The sequence below is a fragment of the Galleria mellonella genome, unplaced genomic scaffold, assembly GCF_026898425.1.
Source record: "Galleria mellonella isolate WM207_F2 unplaced genomic scaffold, CSIRO_AGI_GalMel_v1 utg57, whole genome shotgun sequence".
Taxonomy (NCBI): Eukaryota; Metazoa; Arthropoda; class Insecta; order Lepidoptera; family Pyralidae; genus Galleria; species Galleria mellonella.
Window position 1 is genome coordinate 1,254,782 of NW_026442119.1, and position 23,494 is coordinate 1,278,275.

Here is a 23,494-nt window from a genome sequence, read left to right on the forward strand (position 1 = left end):
ATATATATATATATATATATATATATATATATATATATATATATATATATATATATATATATATATATATTAAATTATAAAAGGGTTAATGGTATCTTGAACATTAGTCAAGATACCATTAACCCTTTTATAATTTAATGTCCAAAATATGGATTAATACGATTGGGTAATTTAAGCTTTTATGCAAATAGCAGACCTTCATAATCCATTCAAATGTAACTTTATTAGAATCAAGATTTAAATTATTATTGGGTTTAAACTAAATTATAATAATAAACTATTTATCTATGGTAGTAACAATTTGATGGTACTTAAGATAAGTAGCTAAAACTTTTCCTACAAAACTTGAAGATACAATAAGAAGGATCCAGAAGAATCCAATAAAACAAACTAGCTAGACTTGGAAATGTTATAACCCAACTATTTATGATATTATCTTTAGTTTTGTCTATTTGCTAAACTCAAAACTTACCATCTATTTATTTACGTCATTTTATCTAACTTTTACCATATTTGTAAATGTAATTTTGTTAAAACATTAAAATGTATTTGAACAATAAGGAAGTTAATGCCATTAGTGACAAAAGAACAAATAATATAGTACATTATTTCCTTCGGGGCACAATTGAAAACTTGTCAGGTGTAGGGATCACTAGTAAATGTCACTTGACCAAATAAAAGCCTATTAATATTACAAATGCAAAAGTTTGCAACGATGGATTGGTGTTTGTTACTCTTTCACGAAAATTGTTACTTAAAAAGAGATCACGATAGATTAGGTCTTCCCCGGTACGTGCTTCCTTTTACTGTTTGTCCAGTAACAAAAATATTAAAAGATTTTTTTTTTATGCAGCTTAGAATGGCAAACAATCTGACAGCCTACCTGATGGAAAGTGGTAACCGACACCTTTAAACATGGACAAGTACCATGGTCATAACAGAGTATATCGTGTCACCCATGATACTTCTCATTTTCAATTCTGAGACAGATATAATATGAAAATACAGAATAATGTAACATATTTATATCCATTTATTTCCTTTTGAAATCACAGTACTAATCCAAAAGGATAACGACTTTATAGAGTTAGAACGTTAACAAAGTAAATAAATTAAGTTATTGCATTTAGTATGCAGAGCCTTCCTTACCCACAAAGTCGTAATTTCATTTAAGCAAATAAAGTATTTCGTTGATTTAATTTTGCCATATAAGCTCGTCTCTTAATCCAATGGAGGAAGGAATTCTCAATTACGGGGACTAGCGACCCCATTATTAACAATATATCGTTTTATGTTGACCTCTATGCGGTCCCTCGTAGAAACCATTGTGGTTAATTTCTAGTGAATTTGTCACGACGGGCCAACTGACCCGACGTCATCCTCACCTATCATCCTTCACTGGTGGCCTGCCAGCGTAAACTAATAATACAGGCGGGGTTATTATTCCATTATTATACGCTACTTTTTCTCGTGACTTTGCCCGCATATATCAGTATATAAAGTATTTGTTTTAAGCTAGAACACCGTGTTTGAATCAGTGAAATCCATTGTCGTTAAAGCGTAATTAATTATAATCTTTCAGGACAAACTTATAACGACGAGGTTGGTAGTGACGTATACCTGGTTACTTGGACTTTTTTTTATATACAACTTAGAATGGCAAACAAGCTGACGGCCCACCTGATGGAAAGTGGTAACCGTCGCCTATAGACATGAGCAGTACCATGGACATAACAGAGTATACTATTTCGCCCATGATACCCCCCATTCGTTGCCATTCCTAGGGAGTCACATGTTATTCCTCTGTACCCAGTAAATTCACGCCATATCCCACCCTTCAAACCGAAACACAGCCATGCAAACACAACTGCTTCACGGTTGAAACACGAATGGGACAGAGGTATCCAAGCAATCGACTTTTGTACAAAGTCTCCCTCTGGTAAAATGGTTGGTTAGAATTATTTTGTTTAATTCCGCTACCATTAGTATGTATGTACGCCAACACTTAATTGGCCAACAATTTACTACCAGATCTTCCACAACCAACCATATTAGCTACGAGTATAAATTTCTGACTATCATTTTATTCACGCACATTTTGCAACAACTGTTTCATCTCTAAACAAGGCATCTTCGGATAAATTATTAAATCGCTGTTCGGAGTCAAATGTTAACCGTTTGGCACCCAAAATGCCGCATGATGCCCAAGATGTCCTTTATACTAAATAACAAACAAAAAATATATACATAATTCATTACAAAATAATAAATACATACATACATAATTTAATTTTTCGCTTTTTAATAAAATATAAATATTTGCATGCCTACTTCGCTTAAGGCAATTAATTAGGTGACAAAAATAGTATTACGTGGTTTTTGTTCATAATATTAAGACTATTAAATTCAAATAAAGTCATTTCGTTTCATTTCACGGAAATTCAACACAAAATAAAAAAAAAAAAAAAAAAAACAAAAAAAATAACAAAGATGGAGCGACACACGTGAACCCTGTACGTACAGTGTCAAATTGGCAATTATTAAACCTCTTAATAAACAAACTGTTTTCATTAATCAGACAAAACCTTATCTCAGGAATCAGTTCAAGGTATGATGGGGCTGATACCTTAACTAGGTAAAAGTTTTCAAAATTAAAAAAAAAAAAGCTATTTTCTTACAGACTGCACGCATAGAAATGACAATATAACAAACATCTTTATAAACTTTTAACATTTATTATATTAATAGAATAAAATAACCCTCAATAAAAAGTATTCAGAGCTGTTGAAACTGAAAGTGTCAGTTCATTTTCATAAATTCTTCGTGTTTTTATACTACAAAGGTGGAAAACAAACACACAGCACGTCTAATGGTAAACGGTCACTGTAGCCTATGGACGCCTGCAATACTAGAGGTGACACGTGCGCGTTGCCGACCCTGAAGATACCTTAAAATGCCCTTTTTGAAAAACCATTCTTACAGCAATAATCCGATGATACAATTCAGAACATCAAATTCTGAATCAGTTTAAAGAAACTCGTTACTCAAATAATTCCAACGGAGAGTGAAACTCAAAACCTTATAAAAGCAAGGTAATTTCACTTTAATTAATAGTTTAATTACCTACTCTTGTGAACAACATTTCGCAATTTAGCAATACAATATGGTTCTAGAATCCGTACATTTTTAACTGCCTGTGGCTACAATATTTTAGACAATATTGTAGATTCTCGCCAAATTTTAAAATATTTAATTTAGGTAAAAAAATTTTTCACAATAACGAATAGTTAAACTGTATTCCACTAAAAAACCTATTTCAATTGTAGCAAAAGAAATTATTTTGATGTAAAAACTAAATGAGTATGAATGAATGAGTATACTTTATTTGCATTATACAATATAGGAAATAAGCAAGACAGTTTACAAACACAACGATACAATTGTATAAGTACAGTAAGGCGGTCTTATTGCTGAGAGCAATCTTTTCAAGACAACCTTAAGGTTGTACTAAATTATATTGTACTAAACTAGTAAGACGATTTTTATAGAATTTCTATGGGACCAATGTAAGCATATCCTTTCAGATATGAACTAATTAGGTAAATTCTTTTTTTAATTGATGGAGTTATGAGGTAACAAACATGAAAAAAAAAAGAAAAAATAGAGCCTTTTTTTTAAGTCAATTGAAAAGAATCCTTAAAGTGATTTCTATTATATTTTAGTACCTATTTCGCTCAAACAATCTTAATAGTATTTGTCGAATATATATGTTATTATTCCTAAATATTTATAGAAATTTATTTGGACATATTTATTCTAGACTATGAATATACCTAAGCCAATATGTAAAATAGCGGGTATAACTAGGAAATAAATAATAGATTCCATCGACATATTCGGTACAAAATATTTGATATTTAGGAAGAACTTGTTTTCTATTTTGTAGAATACGATTGAAAATATGTTCTTTTTTATATAATTTTATCTTTTATATATTTATATAACATTTTAAGTATTTCTTTTTATATTATGTGTTTGCTTTTAATGAATTACTCAATCTGTGCACATAATGTAATTGGATTATAACCTAGCCGAATCACAAATGTTATTATTACTTAAGTTTTTTATGGTTGTGATCTGTTTTATGTGCCAATAAAATAAAATAAAAAAAAATAGAAAAGGAATGAAAAAATATAAAAACAAAATTAGACAAGCAATCACCTCACAGTACCCAGGTCGTCACAGTTATTTCGCAACGTGTTACTAGTCTCATAACAAAGGATGTGTCGGTTGTGTTGCCGGCTGTATCCGGCGCATTGCGGACCTCCACCAAGGACTAATGTTCCTTTGCAAAGTGAAAATCAAGCAACATTTATTCATCTAGTAGGTTCCATCAAATTTACTACTATAAATGTAATGGGTATATATTTTAACTTAGTTTGTATCTACTTAGTACTTAATCGCCTACAAATTTTACAAATAAAAAAAAATAGTCGACGATCCCAAATTCACAGACGAGCGTTAAAGTTTTTATGTTTCTGCACTTATATAACGGATTGCGTTCTCAAAAATTGTTTTGAAATGATGCCCAGAACAGCCTTTTATGATCGCACTGTTCGCCATCGACAGGGAATTTATCCTCATACGCTTGAACCTTAATGGGCACGTACAGTAAGTTTTCTCTCGCTCAAGCTGTGGATTGTGTCCTTGTCGAGGTTTTCTCTAGAAACTACAGTATTAGTTTCTTCAAAAAGGATTTTATGGTTTCTTCACTGTCGGCAACGCGTACATACAACGCGACTCCCAAAAGAAGAAGGTTTATATATAATAATGCTATATATATAATTTTTTTTTAATGAGTGATAATGATATGGTAACCCCCACTGCGTTATCGGTATACACCGGCGGGGCACCAGTGAGAGATGACAGATGAGGATGAAAGCAGGCCAGTTAGCCCATCCTGACGAAATGAACTAGAATTATACACGATGATTTCCAGAGGGAACCACGTAGATGTCGACCTGACAGGGTATATTGCTAGTAATGAGGCTATTTTACCCCATTACTAACAATCCCTTTCCCCCAATATATTTATATACTAATTCGAACTTCAACATTTTAATATTGAATTCGTAGCCTAAAAAATGAAAATAAGTAGATACAGTATTTCGATTCTAGACTTGGATCGTTAACAGTTCATAAATATATAAAAACTATAATTATTGCTAGTATGCGAGCAGGTAAATATATGCATTAAACATTCTTTGGCCATGTCATATGTCTAATTATGGGCGAAACCGTCGCACAATATTCATAAATATCTAAATATGATGATATGAGCTGTTAATTATCCGCTGCTGATTATATGGGTTTTGCTAGTAATTGTCACGCTTAGAAGGCGGGTTAGCAACTGTAATTAGGCTTTAGTGATATTTTAAAAGGGACACTACTGCCCATTTATCGACCATTAAATTCCAATTGTCGCCTGTTACGACACTCACATGAAAGGAAGGGGCACCCGGGCGGTGAGGCGTTCTATGCTGGAACCACACAGCACTTCTAAATATGTAAAAGTGTATTTATACTTGTCATAATATACTAATGTAAAAATAATAAGATCGAGTATATAATGATAGGGGGGAAAGGGATTGTCAGCAATGGAGATTGACAGCCCTATTGTTAGCACTATACCCTATTAAGTCGACCTCCACGTGGTTCCCCCTGGAAACCATCGTGAACAATTCTCATTGAATTCGTCACGATGGGCTAACTGACTTGCTTCATCCTCACCTATCATCCTTCACTGGTGCCCCGCCGGTGTATACCGATAGCGCGGATGGGGTTGCAATTCCATTATCACTCATTAAAAATATATATATATAATGATAGTTAGGATTCCATATCCATAGAATGAAAACGAAATCATTGGCATCCTCTGAAGGGAATGCTGCCTCTGGAACTGAAAATTTTCACCAAGGAAACGAATAGACAGACTTTCTGTCCTATAAAGTATATTATAGCGTGACCAGATGTTAATTTTACGTACCGCTAATAACTTTAACTTCACTCTATATCTATATCACATCATGAAAATTTGCCATTTACAAAAATAATACTTTAATTTTTAAACAATATTTACTTACACCGCGGCCGTGTGGTCCCGGCATAGAATAGATCACCCCCTTCCTTTCCGGTGGATGTCATAAGAGACGACTAAAGGAGAGCGAGGGATGCGCAGCAGCGTCCCTTTTAAAACATCTCTAAAGCCTTACTGCGGATGCCAACCCGTCTGCTAAGTATGGTACCAAAATATAACAATATTTTGGCGCCCAACGTGGGACTCCTAAATCAAAAATTAAGGCACTACTGTATGTTTATAAACAGCAATGGATCTTATCTTATATTCGCATATGGGGTCAGCTAAGCTGTTGCACGTCGACCCATTGGGATCTTTTGTGCTTCCCCCTGCCTTATACCATCATTTCATAGATCCTTTGTGTTACCTTAACGATATCCCGCGGTTTAAGATATCTGTAGTCCCTTGGCTTTGGATAAGCCGTTCCCAGTAGTCTCATGCGCATGCTCGTCAACGAATCGCAGTTGCACATCAAGTGTACCATGCATTCCGATTTCTCCCCGCACAGTCTGCACAGTGTGTCCGAAGATAGACCCATCTTGTGTAGTATATGCCTTATTGGCATATGTCCAGTTAAGACACCCATAATGAGTCTTGCCTATTGTCTGCCACCGCTGTAGATAAGTTTATCCCATCCTTCAACACTGTCATTTAAGAACTTTTCAGAATGTTTAAGACCCTTCAAAGTCCTCCATTCCTTTGCAACAGCAATGGATAGCTTAAGGCTGATACGATGCTGATTTAGTTATACATGATAAATAACCTGTACATAATTTAAAGAACATCAATTTTAAAGTGATCCTATGGTCAATAAATACCGAAGTTAAGACAATTTTGAAACAGATATAGATTTTAGAATGGACTGCTAACTTTTACAAAGCTATCGCCCATATCTATCCCATTGTTACTCGGAGTAAACCCTTTGAAATTCTGGTAAAATGGCTATTGAACATAAGATTATCTACTATCAATGTCGGCAATTACATTTACATTGTCGATTCGAATCTTTGTAGGGTGGGATATGGTGTGAATTTACAGGGTACAGAGGAATAACACCTGAGTCCCACCGATTGGCGAACAAGCTGACGGCCCATCTGATGGAAAGTGGTAATAGTCGCCTATAGACATGAGCAGTACCATGGACATAACAGAGTATACTGTTTCGCCCATGATATCCCCCATACGTTGCCATTCCTGAGGACTCAGATGTTATTCCTCTGTACCCTGTAAAATCACACTTCAAACATAACTGCTTCATGGTAAAATCATGGGACAGAAGTGCCCAAGCAAACAGCTTAAATACAAAGTCTCCTTCTAGTAAATTATTACTGATATAACACTAAATTGGCGCCAATAACCTGTAATATATGCATACACTACTATGTAAATGATCAACACTAGTTATTTATAACTCTTGTTGTTTTATTAAATTTCTTATATTGTTATGAAATGTATAAATTAAATAAATAAATGTCATTATAGTCATTATATTCTTAAATCTTTAATAATAAAATATTACTTCGTATCTTACAATTTGAGATTTCAGTGCACAAAAAAAAACAATTGTCTATACGTGCTGTCGTTGTGTTCAGAACATTAATTTTTTTAGTAATTCTTTGAACGTATAACTTATCTACTTTTAAAAAAAAATTGTTTTAAATTCATCAAACTGGCCAGTTATACAAAAATGCTTCGCAAGAACTGCAAATCCCAGTAAATACCTACGTAATGATAGCCGTAATGAACCACTTTGTTTCGCTCACGTTTCCTTCGAAATAAAATCTTCAAGATGCGACCGCGCGATATCATCTTAATTCCGTTCCCTAGTCCCCTGAATAGAGAAATCGCTAGCTCAGACCATACTTCAAACAGCTTAAATATTTATTTTCTTTAGTCAAAAACACTTTATAACAATTCATTTTGGGGGGAAAGGGATTGTTAGTAATGGAGACTGAGAATCCCAATATACCCAACCAGATCGACCTCCTCGCGGTTCTCCCTGGAAACTATCATGGTTAATTCCTGATGAATTCATCATGATGGGCTAACTGACCTGTTTTCATTCTCATCTATCACCTTTCACTGGTGCTCCGCCAGCGTATCCCGTTAGCGCAGGCGGGGTTGCCATACCATTTGTCAATCTTGTAATTACATATTACCTGAACTTGGCCAACCTATCAGCTCAATCACATTAGAGAAGGAACAGCAATAACATTAGTGCTGCATCTACAAGGCTATTTCTATATTGCTCTGTAGAAACAATATTAAGAACCTGAAACTAAAACTATTATTTTGAATTTATTTCACTTGGGGGACTGTTTATGCATCTGTTTATGTTTATGCATTATGCAGTATGTTTATTTAGAAAAGTGCATCTAACCGAGTGTATCTAAGTACATGTAACGAGTAAAATGCAATTGTACTAAGTAATACAACAATTTAGACAGCGATGGACCACGAAATGATCGTACAGTGTTTATTTAAAAGGTATTCGGTCTGCGAATTAGCTTTAAACTAAAAATTGTATAAAGTGTGATAAAACATACGGAAATATTTAATAGTCATAGATAAAATAGAGTAATACAGACAGGATCTCTGTGTTATCAGTTAAAGCCGTATTTGCATTTAGCTAAATGAATGGAGCTTCATTATTACCATATTTTTTATTCAGTTTATCCATGTTCGTTAATGCTAGGAACTGTAAAATTTACCGTGTTGAATAATGTAAATATGTCCAAAAGTTGTATGGAAAAGATTGCTTAGCGATAAGGCCACCTTTTGTATCATTTCTCATTAATATTTACTGTAATTATTATTTTTTACTTATTGCAATAAATAAATAAATATATAATATCCATAGCAAGCTAAGTAAATAAACAAGCGAATAAGTAAACAAGAATTGTATAGCTCAAGCCTTCTGTGTAAAGTGATAGTAAAAAAATTGTTTTTTTTTAATGGGTGATAATGGAATGGTAACCCCACCCCGCCTGCGCTATCGGGATATGCTGGCGGAGCACCAGTGAAGAATGATAGGTGAAGATGAAGTAGGTCAGTTGGCCCATCGTGACGAATTCAACAAGAATTGTTTACGATGGTTTCCAGGGGGAACCACGTGGAGGTCGACCTAATAGGGCATATTGCTAGCTAGGTTGTCAAACTCCATTGCTAACAATCCCTTTCCCCAAAAAAAAAAACAAATGGCTGTCGCGTAACAAAACACAAAATAAACGTACAGGCAAATTTATAATTTCCTTCGTTAAAATCGCTTTAAAACTGCCAGTAAGATGAGATATTGAAACAATTTTGAGCTTAACAGCCCATAGTCCCTTGTCTAGCAGCCACGTAGTACGCGTTCCAAGTTCGACAAAAGTCATCTGACCCAACGTAAATTGAATTACGCATATCTATACTTGTTCATTATTTGACGAGCTCCGTAATACACTGGTTAATTTAAGTTCCTGATTCGATTCTTGTTAAGTCTACTAAAGAAACAAACTTTTCTAAACCAACTCTAAATTAGTGTTCTGTGTTGTGAGTACATATATATATGTATATATGATTATTATATTATGCCTATATGTCGTTTATTATTTCGAAACAAATAGTTATACAATAGTTAACGTTTGTTTATGAGAGTTTTGTACCAGTGCTAGATAGAAATTTCTATCACCAGATCACCAGATCCTAACCCATAGACAACTAGAAATTATAGGTCATGTGATTAATTTAGTAAAATTGAACAATTATTTTCATATTTTAATCATGTTCCCTGAGAAAAGATTTCACTGAATTTGTTAAATAGCTGGTAGATATAGAAACAAATAATAATTATATATGTATAATATATATATATATATATATATATATATATATATATATATATATATATATATATATAATATAATATAAAAATCTTCTTTGTTTCTATATCTACCAGCAATTTAACAAATTCAGTGAAATCTTTTCTCAGTGAACATGATTAAAATATGAAAATAATTGTTCAATTTTACTAAATTAATCATATGACCGTTATTAATTTAAAAAATTTAAAAATAGTTTCAAATTTTAACTGCAAGAGTAATTCAAATTTGGATATAATTAAACAATAGATTTATGACATTATAAAAAAAGTAAATAAGCTTCCATAATTGAAAATTCGGTAGACACCGGAAATTCACTTGACATAAACTACACATAAAAAAAAAGAAAATATTGTTACGAGCGAGGCAGCTGTATTGATTTGGTTTCCTTTGTCTGACTTTACACTTTTGTTAAAAATATACATTACCTAAGCATAACTGTTTTCTAATTTTTTTTTTCTACAATTTTCGTTTCATTTTATGCATTATTAAATAGTTCTTTTATGATAAAATTATAAATCAATAATTTTCAATTTTTTATATATACGAGTAGTAAGTATAGTAAGATAAAATTACAGTTACAAATTCGTCATATTAAGTACTTACCTATTTTTGTAAATGGTCCTTTGATACTGAATTACTGATATTAATTTAATAATCGATATAATAGGTGTTCAAAATAACTTTAAACGAACTTGTTTCAATAAAATACCTAATTTATTACACGTCTCATCATACTATCAAACTATTTTTGTGTTGTTTCATAAATAATTGACGTTTGTGACAATAAATAGATCCAAAGTGCGCGCCAGCAATTTGCATGTCAAACTAATTTTATCTAGGCATGTGCGTGCGCATCTCGCATTGAGGGTCGATGCAATAGTGAACATTGTTTAATTACAAATACGCACATCACATTATCCACTCAATCAAACATTTAGATTATGAAATAAAAAAACAGATGTGAATGTCACTTCGTCGATGCCCGCACAATTTTCGCGGCATATCTTGACAGGTGTTTACGTTAATAACCCAGAAACGCGCGACGTCTTGACTTTTCATAACAAATTTTTTTCTCGGCTCGCTCCAGCTGGTTAGTTGGCACATTTCAAAAATAGAATAATAACCAATGTTACTTTTTTAAAAGCACAAACTTCAAATTTTTCACATATCACAGAGCATTACACGACCAGAAACGATGCAGATTAAAAAATTAACTCTTCAAAAGTCGTTGCAACTTTTCCCGCGTAATTTAAAGTTGCCTATCGAAGTTCGGGAAACTCACCGGGTGGGGATTTCTGCGGTGTCTCCGGTGGTTCGACGTGGTGATGGCCCCTGAGGAGTTGGAGCGCGAACTCTGTGCCGACCTCCTCGGACCGCGGACACGGGACGTACGCGTACTGTTTCTTTGTCGGCGCCGGGACGGGCGCGACGCGATATTTGCCGCGGTCGGCCATGCGGCGTCTGACGCTAGGCGACCGAGTGCCGCAGCTCGCGTGCCGGCCTCTTATCGATAAAGCTGTGGCATTCGCTACAGAGAAGTAACGAAATGAATTACGCAGTATAGTAATTTGTATTTACGTATTCATAAATTATTTTCTCAAAAAATCAACAAAATGGAATGTAATTAAAAATGGCAGTTTTTGCCTATTTTTTCCCAGAAAGCTAAATTGCACTACATATGTATTGCTTTTTCAGACTGATAGCCAATAAAATCTTTAACACCTTATTCCTTAGAAATTGTACATATGGCTGACAGACAGCATGTGCTGCACAATATATTTTGCAACATCTATAGCATTATTCTTGTCTATATGTAACCATTTTCCATCGGATACAGTATAGTTTATTTTTTACTTCCAATGCCCAGTACAAAATGTTCAAGTATTTTTCTATGACCTAAGTCTTCGTTAAATATCTAAGGCTCGGCTTTAATTTTACAACTGTCGATATCTCTTCCAAGTTTGTAAGTTGTACGGAGTTTGTCGGATGTATATGTCTATCATGTTGTGCCTATGCATTAAAATTAAATTTAAATTAGCCAAGGCACAGCACTAATTCAGGCACGTGCGCGCGCATTCACGTGCCGGCCGATCCCGCACCGTCCGCAGCGCGCTGCGGTCGATAGCACGTGCTAGCCCGCGGGACCTCTTGCACTACTGCGGGGACATGCGAAAAGCGCATCGGCAGCGCACGGGTTGAGCGGGAACCAGTAACATATTTGTACGCCCGTACTTAGAGTTTGTAAAAAAAAAAAGTTTTTCCTAGATTTTTATTTATAAATAATTATATCCTAAACTTTACCTCAAGGTTTGAAGCTTCCTCATATACGATTTCTTCATAATTGATTCTACCGTATTAAAAAACTGAAGACGAATAAACTAAAGTGCTTAGTCAAATGTAAACAATAAGAACACAAACAATGTAATAGAGTTATTAAATTTAAATTTAAACATATTTTTAATGACTTAAAAAAACTCTGCCATTTAACCAAAAAAATAATAATTAGGAAACATTAATTAAAATATAATTAAAATATTTAATATTTTTTTATAATTATAAATAAATATTTTAATTATATTAATATTAAATACTTAAAATTAAATAACTAATTATCTTCTTCCTATTATAAGGACAGACTCCTTATCTCATCAGATGGTGTTCCATAAAAAAAACCGACTTGAATTGTGATCAAAACTAGTTATATTAATTTCAGAACTAAACTGCTGAACCGATTTTAATAAAATTTCTATGAAACGAATGCAAATGAAATGAAATTCTTTATCATCTGAAAGGATATACTTACGTATATCCTTTCAGATGATAAAGAATTTTCTAAATCGATTTATAACTAACGGAATTATAAAGTAACAAACATAGACAAAATACAACCGAATTGAGAACTACCATCTTTTGAAGTTAGATGAATAACAGAAAACCAAAACTCCTATTCTTTATTCTTTATTGTACACAAAATATAATGTTAACCACAATTCATTTGAAACATAATGTTCAAAGACGAGTTTATCTCTAATAAGAGATTTCTTCCAGCAAAACATCCTATATACATATCACCCCATAAAACCCCAACAACATTCAACAACTGAGTGTGGATCGTTTCCCATTGGATTTCTCCTATGGGGAACTTTTCAGTTGACCTACTATTACCATGCTGACTCGTACAGTATGTATTTTTCCGAGTTTTCATTCGTCGCCCTGATGTGTAATGCTTTGTTCCCGGGTTTTATGACACCCATAGGATGAAAAGGACAGACATACATATATCTTACTCCATTTAATTTCATAACACGTCATCGAGACTTGTTTCCTTTTTCAGCCAGTTAAAATAGACTCTATCAGATCATGGCAGTCAGTTTTTCATCTATTGTGCATTTATTTATACATAATAAACACATAATTATATTTTACAAAAAACATTCAGCTTCAATTGTGGCAAAACCAGTTATTTTGATGTAAGAACAAAACTGCTGAATCGATTTTAATATAATTTCTTTGAGACCTGTATGTAAGTGTATTTTTTCAGATGAAAAAATATTTTTCCAAATCGGTTTACAACTGACAGAGTTATAAATTAAGAAACATAAAAAAATACAATCGAATTAAGGATCTCTTTTTTAAGTCGGTTGAAAAAATAAAACACAATCAAGATTTGAATGATATGAAGACAGTGCGGTACTATGGACAGCATAGGATGTGATATGGCGTCCATGGTGCTTTTTGTAACTATAGGCGTCCTTCTATCAATGGACTAATAACTCATCATATAATATAATTGAATGAGAAACGTGCATGAAATTAACCGATCATGCACGAGCTTTCTAATGACCATGTAATTTTATACATAGTACATTTTTTTTTATACAACTTAGAATGGCAATCAAGCTGACGGTCCACCTGATGGAAAGTGGTAACCGTCGCCTATAGACATGGGCAGTACCATGGACATAACAAAGTATACTGTTTCGCCCATGATACCCCCCATGCGTTGCCATTCCTGAGGACACAGGTGTTATTCCTCTGTACCCAGTAAATTCACGCCATATCCCACCCTTCAAACCGAAATACAGCCATGCAAACACAGCTGCTTCACGGCTGAAACACGAATGGGACAGAGGTACCCAAGCAATCGACTTTTGTACAAAGTCTCCACATAATATTAACAGAAATTTAAAAGAGTAATTGTTATTTCTTGCGCGTTCATCTCAACATTCCGAACCCTGCAATAGATTCATAAAAAATGAGAATTTAAAAGATCTAGTAAACAATTCTGTTTGAATAGAGAAGATGTAAATTTGAAATTATAATAATAATATAATTTTAATTATTGATTATCTAAAAGACCGATTCTTGTTTCTCAGTGAAACTAATGATCATACATTACGCAGTGTCAATAACCTCCGACTCAAATTTCCCATTCATTCTTCTTTCTTTTATTCTAAATCCTTTACTGTCCAGGCAGTTCGCCTATGGAACTCACTACCTATCTCTATTTGGTGCGCTCAAACTCTTACTAGCTTCAAAACCTCTTTTAAATCCTACTACCTCTCACTTTAGTACTATTTTCCTGTGTTCTGTCTTCGTTTTCCTTCGTAATTTTTTTTTTCTGTTGTATGTGTGCTGTTAAGTATGTGTATGTTATGTATGTGTGTGTATGTATGTATATATGTTTGTATATGATAATATTTATATAATAGTGCGCCACCTACCCTTTGTCTTTTTCTCAATGTCCTCTACCCAAAGGTTGTCTGGAAGAGATTGCTTAGGTATAAGGCCGCCTTTTGTATCACTTCTCATTAATATTTACTGTATTTGTTATTTCTCTTGGTGCAATAAAGTGTAAATAAATAAATAAATGCCTAAGCTAGCTATATCATAAATGTAAAAGAAATAACTATAAATAATACATTTCTATAGAATATTATAGATTACTATCGACTATTGTAGTAAGGGAATTCCCAATCAAATTGTTTAACAAGAAAGCCAATCTTCGTGCCCGTTTGCTGCCACAACTCTAATTGCACGGTATGAATTATTCACACCCCAATCCGTACGGCCCATCCAACTAGATCTCTGTACAATTTTATTAAATAAACAATGGTACCTACACGTTTCTATACAAGTATATTTTTTCTCAAACAAAGAATGACCTCAAACGTAATCACAGATATCTAATACGACGAGATGTTTCGTAGACATGTTGTAGATTGAATTTAGAACACTGAAACGTGTATCTACAAATAAATTTTGCTTCGCAACTAGAAGTTTTTGTTTCATGATATATCATTATCTATGAATTAAGAATAATAAATAGATGCCTGAGCTTTCTAATTGCAATTAAACCCTAATCACATATAATTAATAGTCTAAATAGAACAAAAGAAAGAAACAAATAAATTATTCAAAGAATTAGGCGACTCACACAGTGCATACAAAACAAGAACAAAACAATTAAAAAAAACAATAGTATACAAAATAAAAACTATCCAACATTTTCTGCTCAACTGAAACCTAAATTTAAAAATAAACACGTTCGTGCATGCGTGCGTGCATGTGTGTGAGTGTATGTGTGTGTGTGTGTGTTTGTGTGAAATTTGTGATATTGTTACATTCTTTCTTATTAAACTGAAATTGCGTAACTTCAAACTGTAGATTTCTTGGAAAAATTACTTAGACTGAAATAAAATTTTATGACTGTATTTATGTTTATACAAATAAATGACTGATTGATTAATTTCCCACGTTTTGGGAAACTGTAAGTAAAGTTAACAATTTCATCATCATCATCATCATCATAATATCAGCCTTTAACTATTCACTGCTGAGTATAAGTCTTCCCCTTGGAGCCAGTTGCCACGCTTGGCAGGCGAATTGGCGACCGCGGTTAGGCTCTGAAGATGTTTTAAGAAGGAATCTACTGCCCATCCCTCGCCCTCTCTTAGTCGCCTTTTACGACACCCACGGGAAAGGAACGGGTGACCCCTCTATACCAAGACCACACGACTTAAAAAAGAAGTATTAAAGAAGTTAACAATTTATTCATAAATATATAAAATATCAATTATTGAATCGTAATAGAGTAGGTATTGAAATTTAGATTATGCCTTATTTTTCAAACGTGAACTATTACGGATTTTTCTTTACTAAATAAAGGCGGCCTTTTTACTGAAAGCAAGCTCTTACAAACAACTTTGATTAAATTCCAGCATCATCTTGTTGATCTAATCCTAGGCTCAAAAACAAAGGTAACCATCGACTACATATTTATATATCCATCATTATCAACTAAGGATAAGACAAAATAGGAGAATTTTTAGGACAGAGAGAAAAAAATGTTGGGACACTCGATACAACACGATGAACTTATGAACATTATAATAGAAGGTAAGATAGAAGGAAAGATAGAAGGAAAGAGGGGAAGCGGAAGACCAAGACATAGTTACAACAGGCAGGTCAAAGAAGGAGTTGGTGTCGTGGTGAAGAGACTCGCTGAATATCGCAGTGAGTGGCAAGAGCTCCACCGACAAGAGCGCAGCTCTTAAATAGAATAGACAAGGATAGATTATAAACTAATTGATCCCACTACAATAAATTCTCACAAGAGTTAAGGATAATCATCTTTAGTTATTTATACTGCAGATACAAGTATAAAAGTGATGATAGTTCCAGTCATAATAATGATATAACAATAAAAAGTACACGTGCTCTTTTGAGGGCAAAACAATGAACTGAGTTGTGACCATTTTGTGTTACTATGGCACACGTATGAAAAAAGAAAACTGTTACTTGTTTTATATTTTTCCTTTTTTTTTTTTGTATTAGCATTCTTTTATCTCTTTTTACTGTATATGTTTGTTATTATTTGTGTGCTGTAAGTAATGCAAATAAATTATCTATATATCTACACAATCAGACCAATCGCTTGGTCCCCAAGCTAGGATGACCTGTCTTAGGATGAAACAGGCAAAAAACATTTTTGAGCACAACTAAGAACTTCCAGATCCGATCCAATTCAGAAATGTTAATTCCTTAAATTAGTCCAACCAGGAATCGAACCCAAGATATCAATTATGCAAAGCAGTCAATGAACGCATTTCGGAAATACGAACATCGAATGTCAACATGAATCTTTTGAGGGAGGAAAAATTGTTAATTAAAAATTAAAGGCAAAATAATGGGGTCAGAAAAGCTTCATCGCTTGCGATATATTTATTCAGGTCGATTTCCACGTGGTGTCTCCTGAAGACCATAATGGTTAATTCTTATCGAACTCATCACGATAGACTGACTTGCTTTATCATCCTCACCTATCATCCCTAACTGGTGCCCCGTCAGCGTATACCGTTAGCACAGGCAGGGTTACCATTACATTATCATACAATTATACATACATAAATTAAATACAATAGAAAAGAGCAACACTATGGACATCAAAGAATACACAGTATTAATATGTACTTATGGAAATGTATCTGGATTTTTCCGACACCGTGTAGCCTAAATGGCCTATTGAATATCAATGAATGGGACGTCGTTACTTTCATATGGTGATAATGCCATAGGCTACATGTCGATAATATAAAATGAAGGGCGAATACGAAATCATAAGAATTTTTTCATGGGACTGAACCTGAATAATTTTTCCCAAAAAACTGGGTTGATAGATGACAAAAAAATCTCCCAGAGGGAGACTTTGTACAAAAGTCCATTGCTTGGGTACCTCTGTCCCCAAGTTGTGTTTGCATGGCTGTGTTTAGATTTGAAGGATGGGATATGGCGTGAATTTACAAGGTACAGAAGAATAACACCTGAGTCCTCAGGAATGGCAACGCATGAGGTGGATCATGGGTGAAACAGTATACTCTGTTATGTCCATGGTACTGCTGATGTCTATAGGCGACAGTTACCACTTTCTATTAGGTGGGCCGTTAGCTTGTTTGCCATTCTATGTTGTATAAAAAAAAATTTGGATATACTCAAATCCATTACACTTCTAATACTGTTCAAGGATTGATCAACATATAAACATAGCTTCACCATCATCATCATGATATCAGCCGTTAACTGTCCACAACTGACAATAGGCCTCCCCCTATTGGGGGGGCTTTACCAGTATTTGCCACGCTTGGCAGACGGATTTATAACTGCAGTTATACAGTTACCACTTTCCATCAGGTGGGCTGTCAGCTTGTTTGCCATTCTAAGTTGTATAAAAAAAAAGTTAGGTTTTGGCGGTGGCGGTTATAAGGGACGCTGGTACCCACTCCTCGACCATTAAGTTCCCTTAGTCGTCGCTTAAGACAACCACGGGAAAAGAAGGGGTGGCCCATTTTACAGATTACAGTCTGTGTTAAAATTATCACAGATACAAAATTACTAACAAATCGAAACATTTAATCAATTGGTTTACATTTGTACTATTGGACATCAGTAGACTCGTCTTTGATAGAATTTTTTTTATACCACTGAGGTGGCAAACATGCATACGGTCCACCTGATGGTAAGTGATTACCGTAGCCTATGAACACCTGCAATACCAGAGGCACTACGCGTGCGTTGCCGACCCTGAAGAAACCTCTTTACCCACCTTTTGAAGAACCCCATGCTATAGTCTCTTGGGAAAACCTCGGCAGGGAGCTCATTCCACAACCTGAGTGTTCGTGGGAGGAAACATCTCTGAAACCGCGCAGTACGCGACCATTGAGGCTGTAAAACATGAGGATGAACTCCCTGTCGATGGCGAGCCGTACGATGGTAGAAAGTGACTGTGGACATCATATTGAACAATTCCTCTGAGCACAATCCATTGTACAAGCGGTAGAACACGCAGAGTGAGGCAAAATCTCTCCTAAGACTTAAAATATTTATAATATATATATATATATATATATTATAATTAAAATATATAATTTAATAGTCAAAGGATGCACAGCAGCGTCCTTCTTAAAACGTCACCAAAACCTAACTGCGGTTTCCAAAGTTTGCTATTTGCAAAGCGTAACAATTACTGGCAAAACACTCCAAGGGGAGGTCCATGTTTAGCAGTGGACAGTTAACTGTTTTTTTTTTTGATGGGTGAAAATGGTATGGTAACCCCGCCTGCGCTAACGGGATACGCTGGCGGAGCACCAGTGAAGGGTGATAGATGAGAATGAAAACAGGCCAGTTAGCCCATCATGATGTATTCATCAGGAATTAACCATGATAGTTTCCAGCGAGAACCGCGAGGAGGTCGACCTGGTTGGGTATATTGCTAGCAATGGGATTCTCAGTCTCCATTTCATTTCATCACAGTTAACTGTTGGTACGATGACGATGAGGCGTTTAGTCTCAATTATTTATTTGTTCAACTTCTAATGAAAGATAGTATGTACATCACATATAGGTGGTTTAAATTAATATATATTAAAATTTAGTATATAGGAACGTTACTAAGTGCTTTTTTTCGACTGAATACAATTATGTTTTCCTTTATATATTCCCCAACGTTTATTAGTCGGGTTAGATTCAATATCTGGTGTTTTTCCTATATGCTAATATCAACGTATACGGGTATCTCTTTGAATATGTAACGTAAACAAACTTAAATAAGACTGTTTTCCACAGAAAAACTGATTTCCATTCTAGCACAATCAGATATTTTGATTAAAAAATTAAATTATAAAAGAATTATTATTATTTTATCTCTATTGGAGCCAATTATTTGTTATATTTCTTTTAATTATTGAAATTATCAATAAACAACGAACTTCAGTTTATTTCTTCAGTCTTCATTTAACATTATTTAATTTAAATTCAATATTACGTCTATATAAATATACAATATTTCCAGATTTACGTGTAAATATACTATTATTATAATAGTTATGTAATTACATATATTTAATATTCATCGACTTAAACGCAAAAAACATAATATTGTTGAAATATTTTATAGGACTCAAACAAACAATCTGTCAGTAATGAATGATGCAATTTAATATGTTATTAAGAATGAAATACATGTTTTGTTAGTGTGCAAATCAAAAATAAAAAATCCCTAAACCATCAAACAAACATAAAAAGCCACACGTCACAAAAACAACATTGTTTTCACGACATTTATTTTGTAACATGATAAAAAAATAATCGTTACAAAATTTTACAAGTGTAAAACCTTTAATTGCTAAAAATATAAACTTAAAATCGCCTAATAATTTTGAATATTACAATTATAACTTTTACAAAAGATTTCAAATTACTTGGTCTATTTTTTAACCTCATTGTTATAATTCCACTCATTTTATCGATTTATTAGTAAAATATCAACATTGTAAATTGACTACAAACATTTTTATAGCGACTTTCGACATTCGACTTTCAAATATACTAAAGACTTATAATAAAACAATTTATGAGAAAATTCGTTATTTATTATCAGTTATAATTAAAAAAAAAAGGCGAATTAAAAAACAAACATTATTTTGTGACTATGAATGGTAAATGGTAAGCAGTGTCATGCGAAGTGATGATGATCCGGCTCGATGTGTTTATCAACACAAATGCATATCTGTGAACGTCTTCCTGTCTTTGTAGATGGGACCCCAAGCTCCGTAATCCTTCTTCTGTTGCTGCTTCCCTGGTGCTTGAGATGTGGATGGTTGGGTAACTGATTTTCTAGAAAATTAATAAGATTTATTAATTCTATATCGATGTTTTTAAAATCGTTCTCCAAATAGAATTGCTATATTGTGTATATATATATATATATATATATATATATATATATATATATATATATATATATATATATATATATATATATATATATATATATATATATATATATATATATTACATATATTTATATTCTCTCGTACATAAAACTAAAAATGTATAATATAATATCTTGTTTGTAGAGGACTCAGAATATTTTGTCGATTATCGATCTATGTTTTTAAGAAATGTGGTTACATTTTTTGGTAGAATAATATAATAATATATATTTGCATACAACAGAAAGAAAATGAAAATCTTAAATCCAGCTCTAGTATTCATGAAATACAACAAGTTTCACAAGAAAATATGTAAGTAATTATGATTTATTATGAAAAGTTCGAAATTATTTTTATGTAATGACCGACTTGAATGAATGAATGAAATGGTGACACTGGTATTGTAGAGGTCTAGAATACTTCCTCTAGTTACCAGTTCGATTCCTGATGAATACAATCATTTATACTCATGAAGGTTACCAACATACTTCAAACCTACATTGGTTTAGAAAATATAGTATCGTGCTTGACAATCTGCTTGTCTTTAGCAATTGGTTTTATGGAAAATATTATATAGTATATATATATATATATATATTTTTTTTTATTCAACTTAGACTGGCAAACAAACTGGCGGTCCACCTGATGGAAAGTGGTAATCGTCGCCTATAGACATGAGCAGTACTATGAACATAACATATATATATATATATATATATATATATATATATATATATATATATATATATATATATATATATATATATATATATATATATATATATATATATATATATATATAATTTATTGTAAATATTAGGTATTCATTATATCATCACGAGCAAATTTTTTCTTTTACTCCTACGTAGGTTTGAAATAGGTTGGTAGCCTACATACTTATTCTATTATTATTCGTGATAATACTCACTTTAAAGGAGCAGTTACATCCAAATTTTTGCAGGCATAGTTAGCCTTAGACGCGGTTTTGCATTCGTCTCCACGAGCCATGACTGCCAGTGTATGTCTCTTTCGCTCTGACTAAGTGATGCCGGTGAAAAGGAGATGGATGATGATTAGCGATGAGGAAGTTCAAACTTCAGGGAAACTACGGCACGTGTTGTATGTGGGTGAGCACTGCGTGTTCTAGGCGGTTTCCAGTGTTCGCCCGGCGGCTACCTTTTCTGGTACACAAATTTTTGGCTAGCCTGAAATAAAAAAATAAAACCTTTTAATATTTTTCTACAAGTCTCACTTATTCCTGACGCTAAGCTTACTTCTGTATGTTTTGTACGATATGGCAGTAATGTGGGTTCATTCCCGGTCAGGCTAACAGAGGAACTTTTTTAAATTCTGATCTGGTCAATCTCTGGTCTGGCCGTACTTAGAATATGCCACCAAATATTTGTCGACTGGTTTCTCATAACACAAGTTATCTCAGCTTGACCGTGTGCACCTAGCATAGGTCATCATTTCCCGTAAGTATTGTAAGAGGCAACTAAGAGAGAGCGAGGGATGAACAGCAGCGTCTCTCTTAAAATATCTCCAAGGCCTGACTGCGGTTGCCAATCCGCCTGCCAAGCATGGCAACTACTAGCAAAATCCCCCCAAAGAGTAGGCTTATGTTCGGCAGTGGATAGTTAAAGGCTGATATGATGATTCCAGCTTGATTACTAGAGAATTAATGTGATTCTGTGACCGTTAATATTGTTATTAAATTACTGGATATTTGATCTTTGTGTGATGAGGCTCAGAGAGTTTTTGATGTTGCTTATTGTCTTGGACTGACTTCTTACCATCAGACAATTTATATACTCGAATACGATAAAAAAATATATAAAATAATAATAAAAACAACTTAAAATTTATATTAAAATCTGTCGCTGCAATCTTAGCAAAGGCTGGATAGAGATAACTATAAATAATTAATTTATAAATATGATTAAGTAATTAAACATTTTATAGACTTTCTTTTTTTTTTATACAACTAAGAATGGCAAACAAGCTGACGGCCCACCTGATGGAAAGTGGTAACCGTCGCCTATAAACATGAGCATTACCATGGACATAACAGAATATACTGTTTCGCCCATGATACCCCCCATGCGTTGCCATTCCTGAGAACTCAGATGTTATTCCTCTGTACCCAGTAACTTCACGCCCTATCCCACCCTTCAAACCGAAACACAGCCATGCAAACACAACTGCTTCACGGTTGAAACACGAATGGGACAGAGGTACCCAAGGAATCGACTTTTGTACAATATTATTAATGTTAAACACATAACACCTTAGCCCTCAAGAATGGCATCACACGAGGAGTATCGAGGGCGACACAGTATACTCTGTTATGTCCATGATACTAATTATGTCTATAGACGACGGTTCATACTTTCCATCAGGTGGGCCGTCAGCTTGTTTGCCATTCTAAGTTACATAAAATAAATAATTTACAGGCGAATTGTTGACGTTTTCCTCAAAATAAATCTACCTAATAATTAGACATAAATTTCTAATTCCAACGTAATTTCCGCTACTATTAGCGTTCATCTCATCTTTGAATAAATATAAAACCATAGGTAGATAGTAATAATAAACCTGGATTCTAAATTATTATTATTTATACATTTGCATAAACAATCTTGTAATTAAGTGGCGATAACTGGACAGATTGGATGATGCAACACTGGTATAGAATGTTATCATCTAACTAAGCTTATAAAACTTTA

The 23,494-nt window shown here is 33.7% G+C and overlaps 1 protein-coding gene across 1 annotated transcript in view; it reads right to left on the minus strand.

Annotated features, from left to right (window-relative positions):
• LOC113509749 (uncharacterized) overlaps positions 1-23,494 on the minus strand; it is a 159,077-nt gene that overhangs the window by 127,681 nt on the left and 7,902 nt on the right. The window contains exons 2-3 of the mRNA XM_052899312.1: positions 21,697-21,973; positions 11,282-20,670 (exon numbers count right to left, since the gene is read on the minus strand). Of these exons, the coding sequence (XP_052755272.1) occupies positions 11,282-11,453 (172 nt within the window). The 5' untranslated portion in view covers positions 11,454-20,670; positions 21,697-21,973. The remainder of the gene's footprint in view (positions 1-11,281; positions 20,671-21,696; positions 21,974-23,494) is intronic.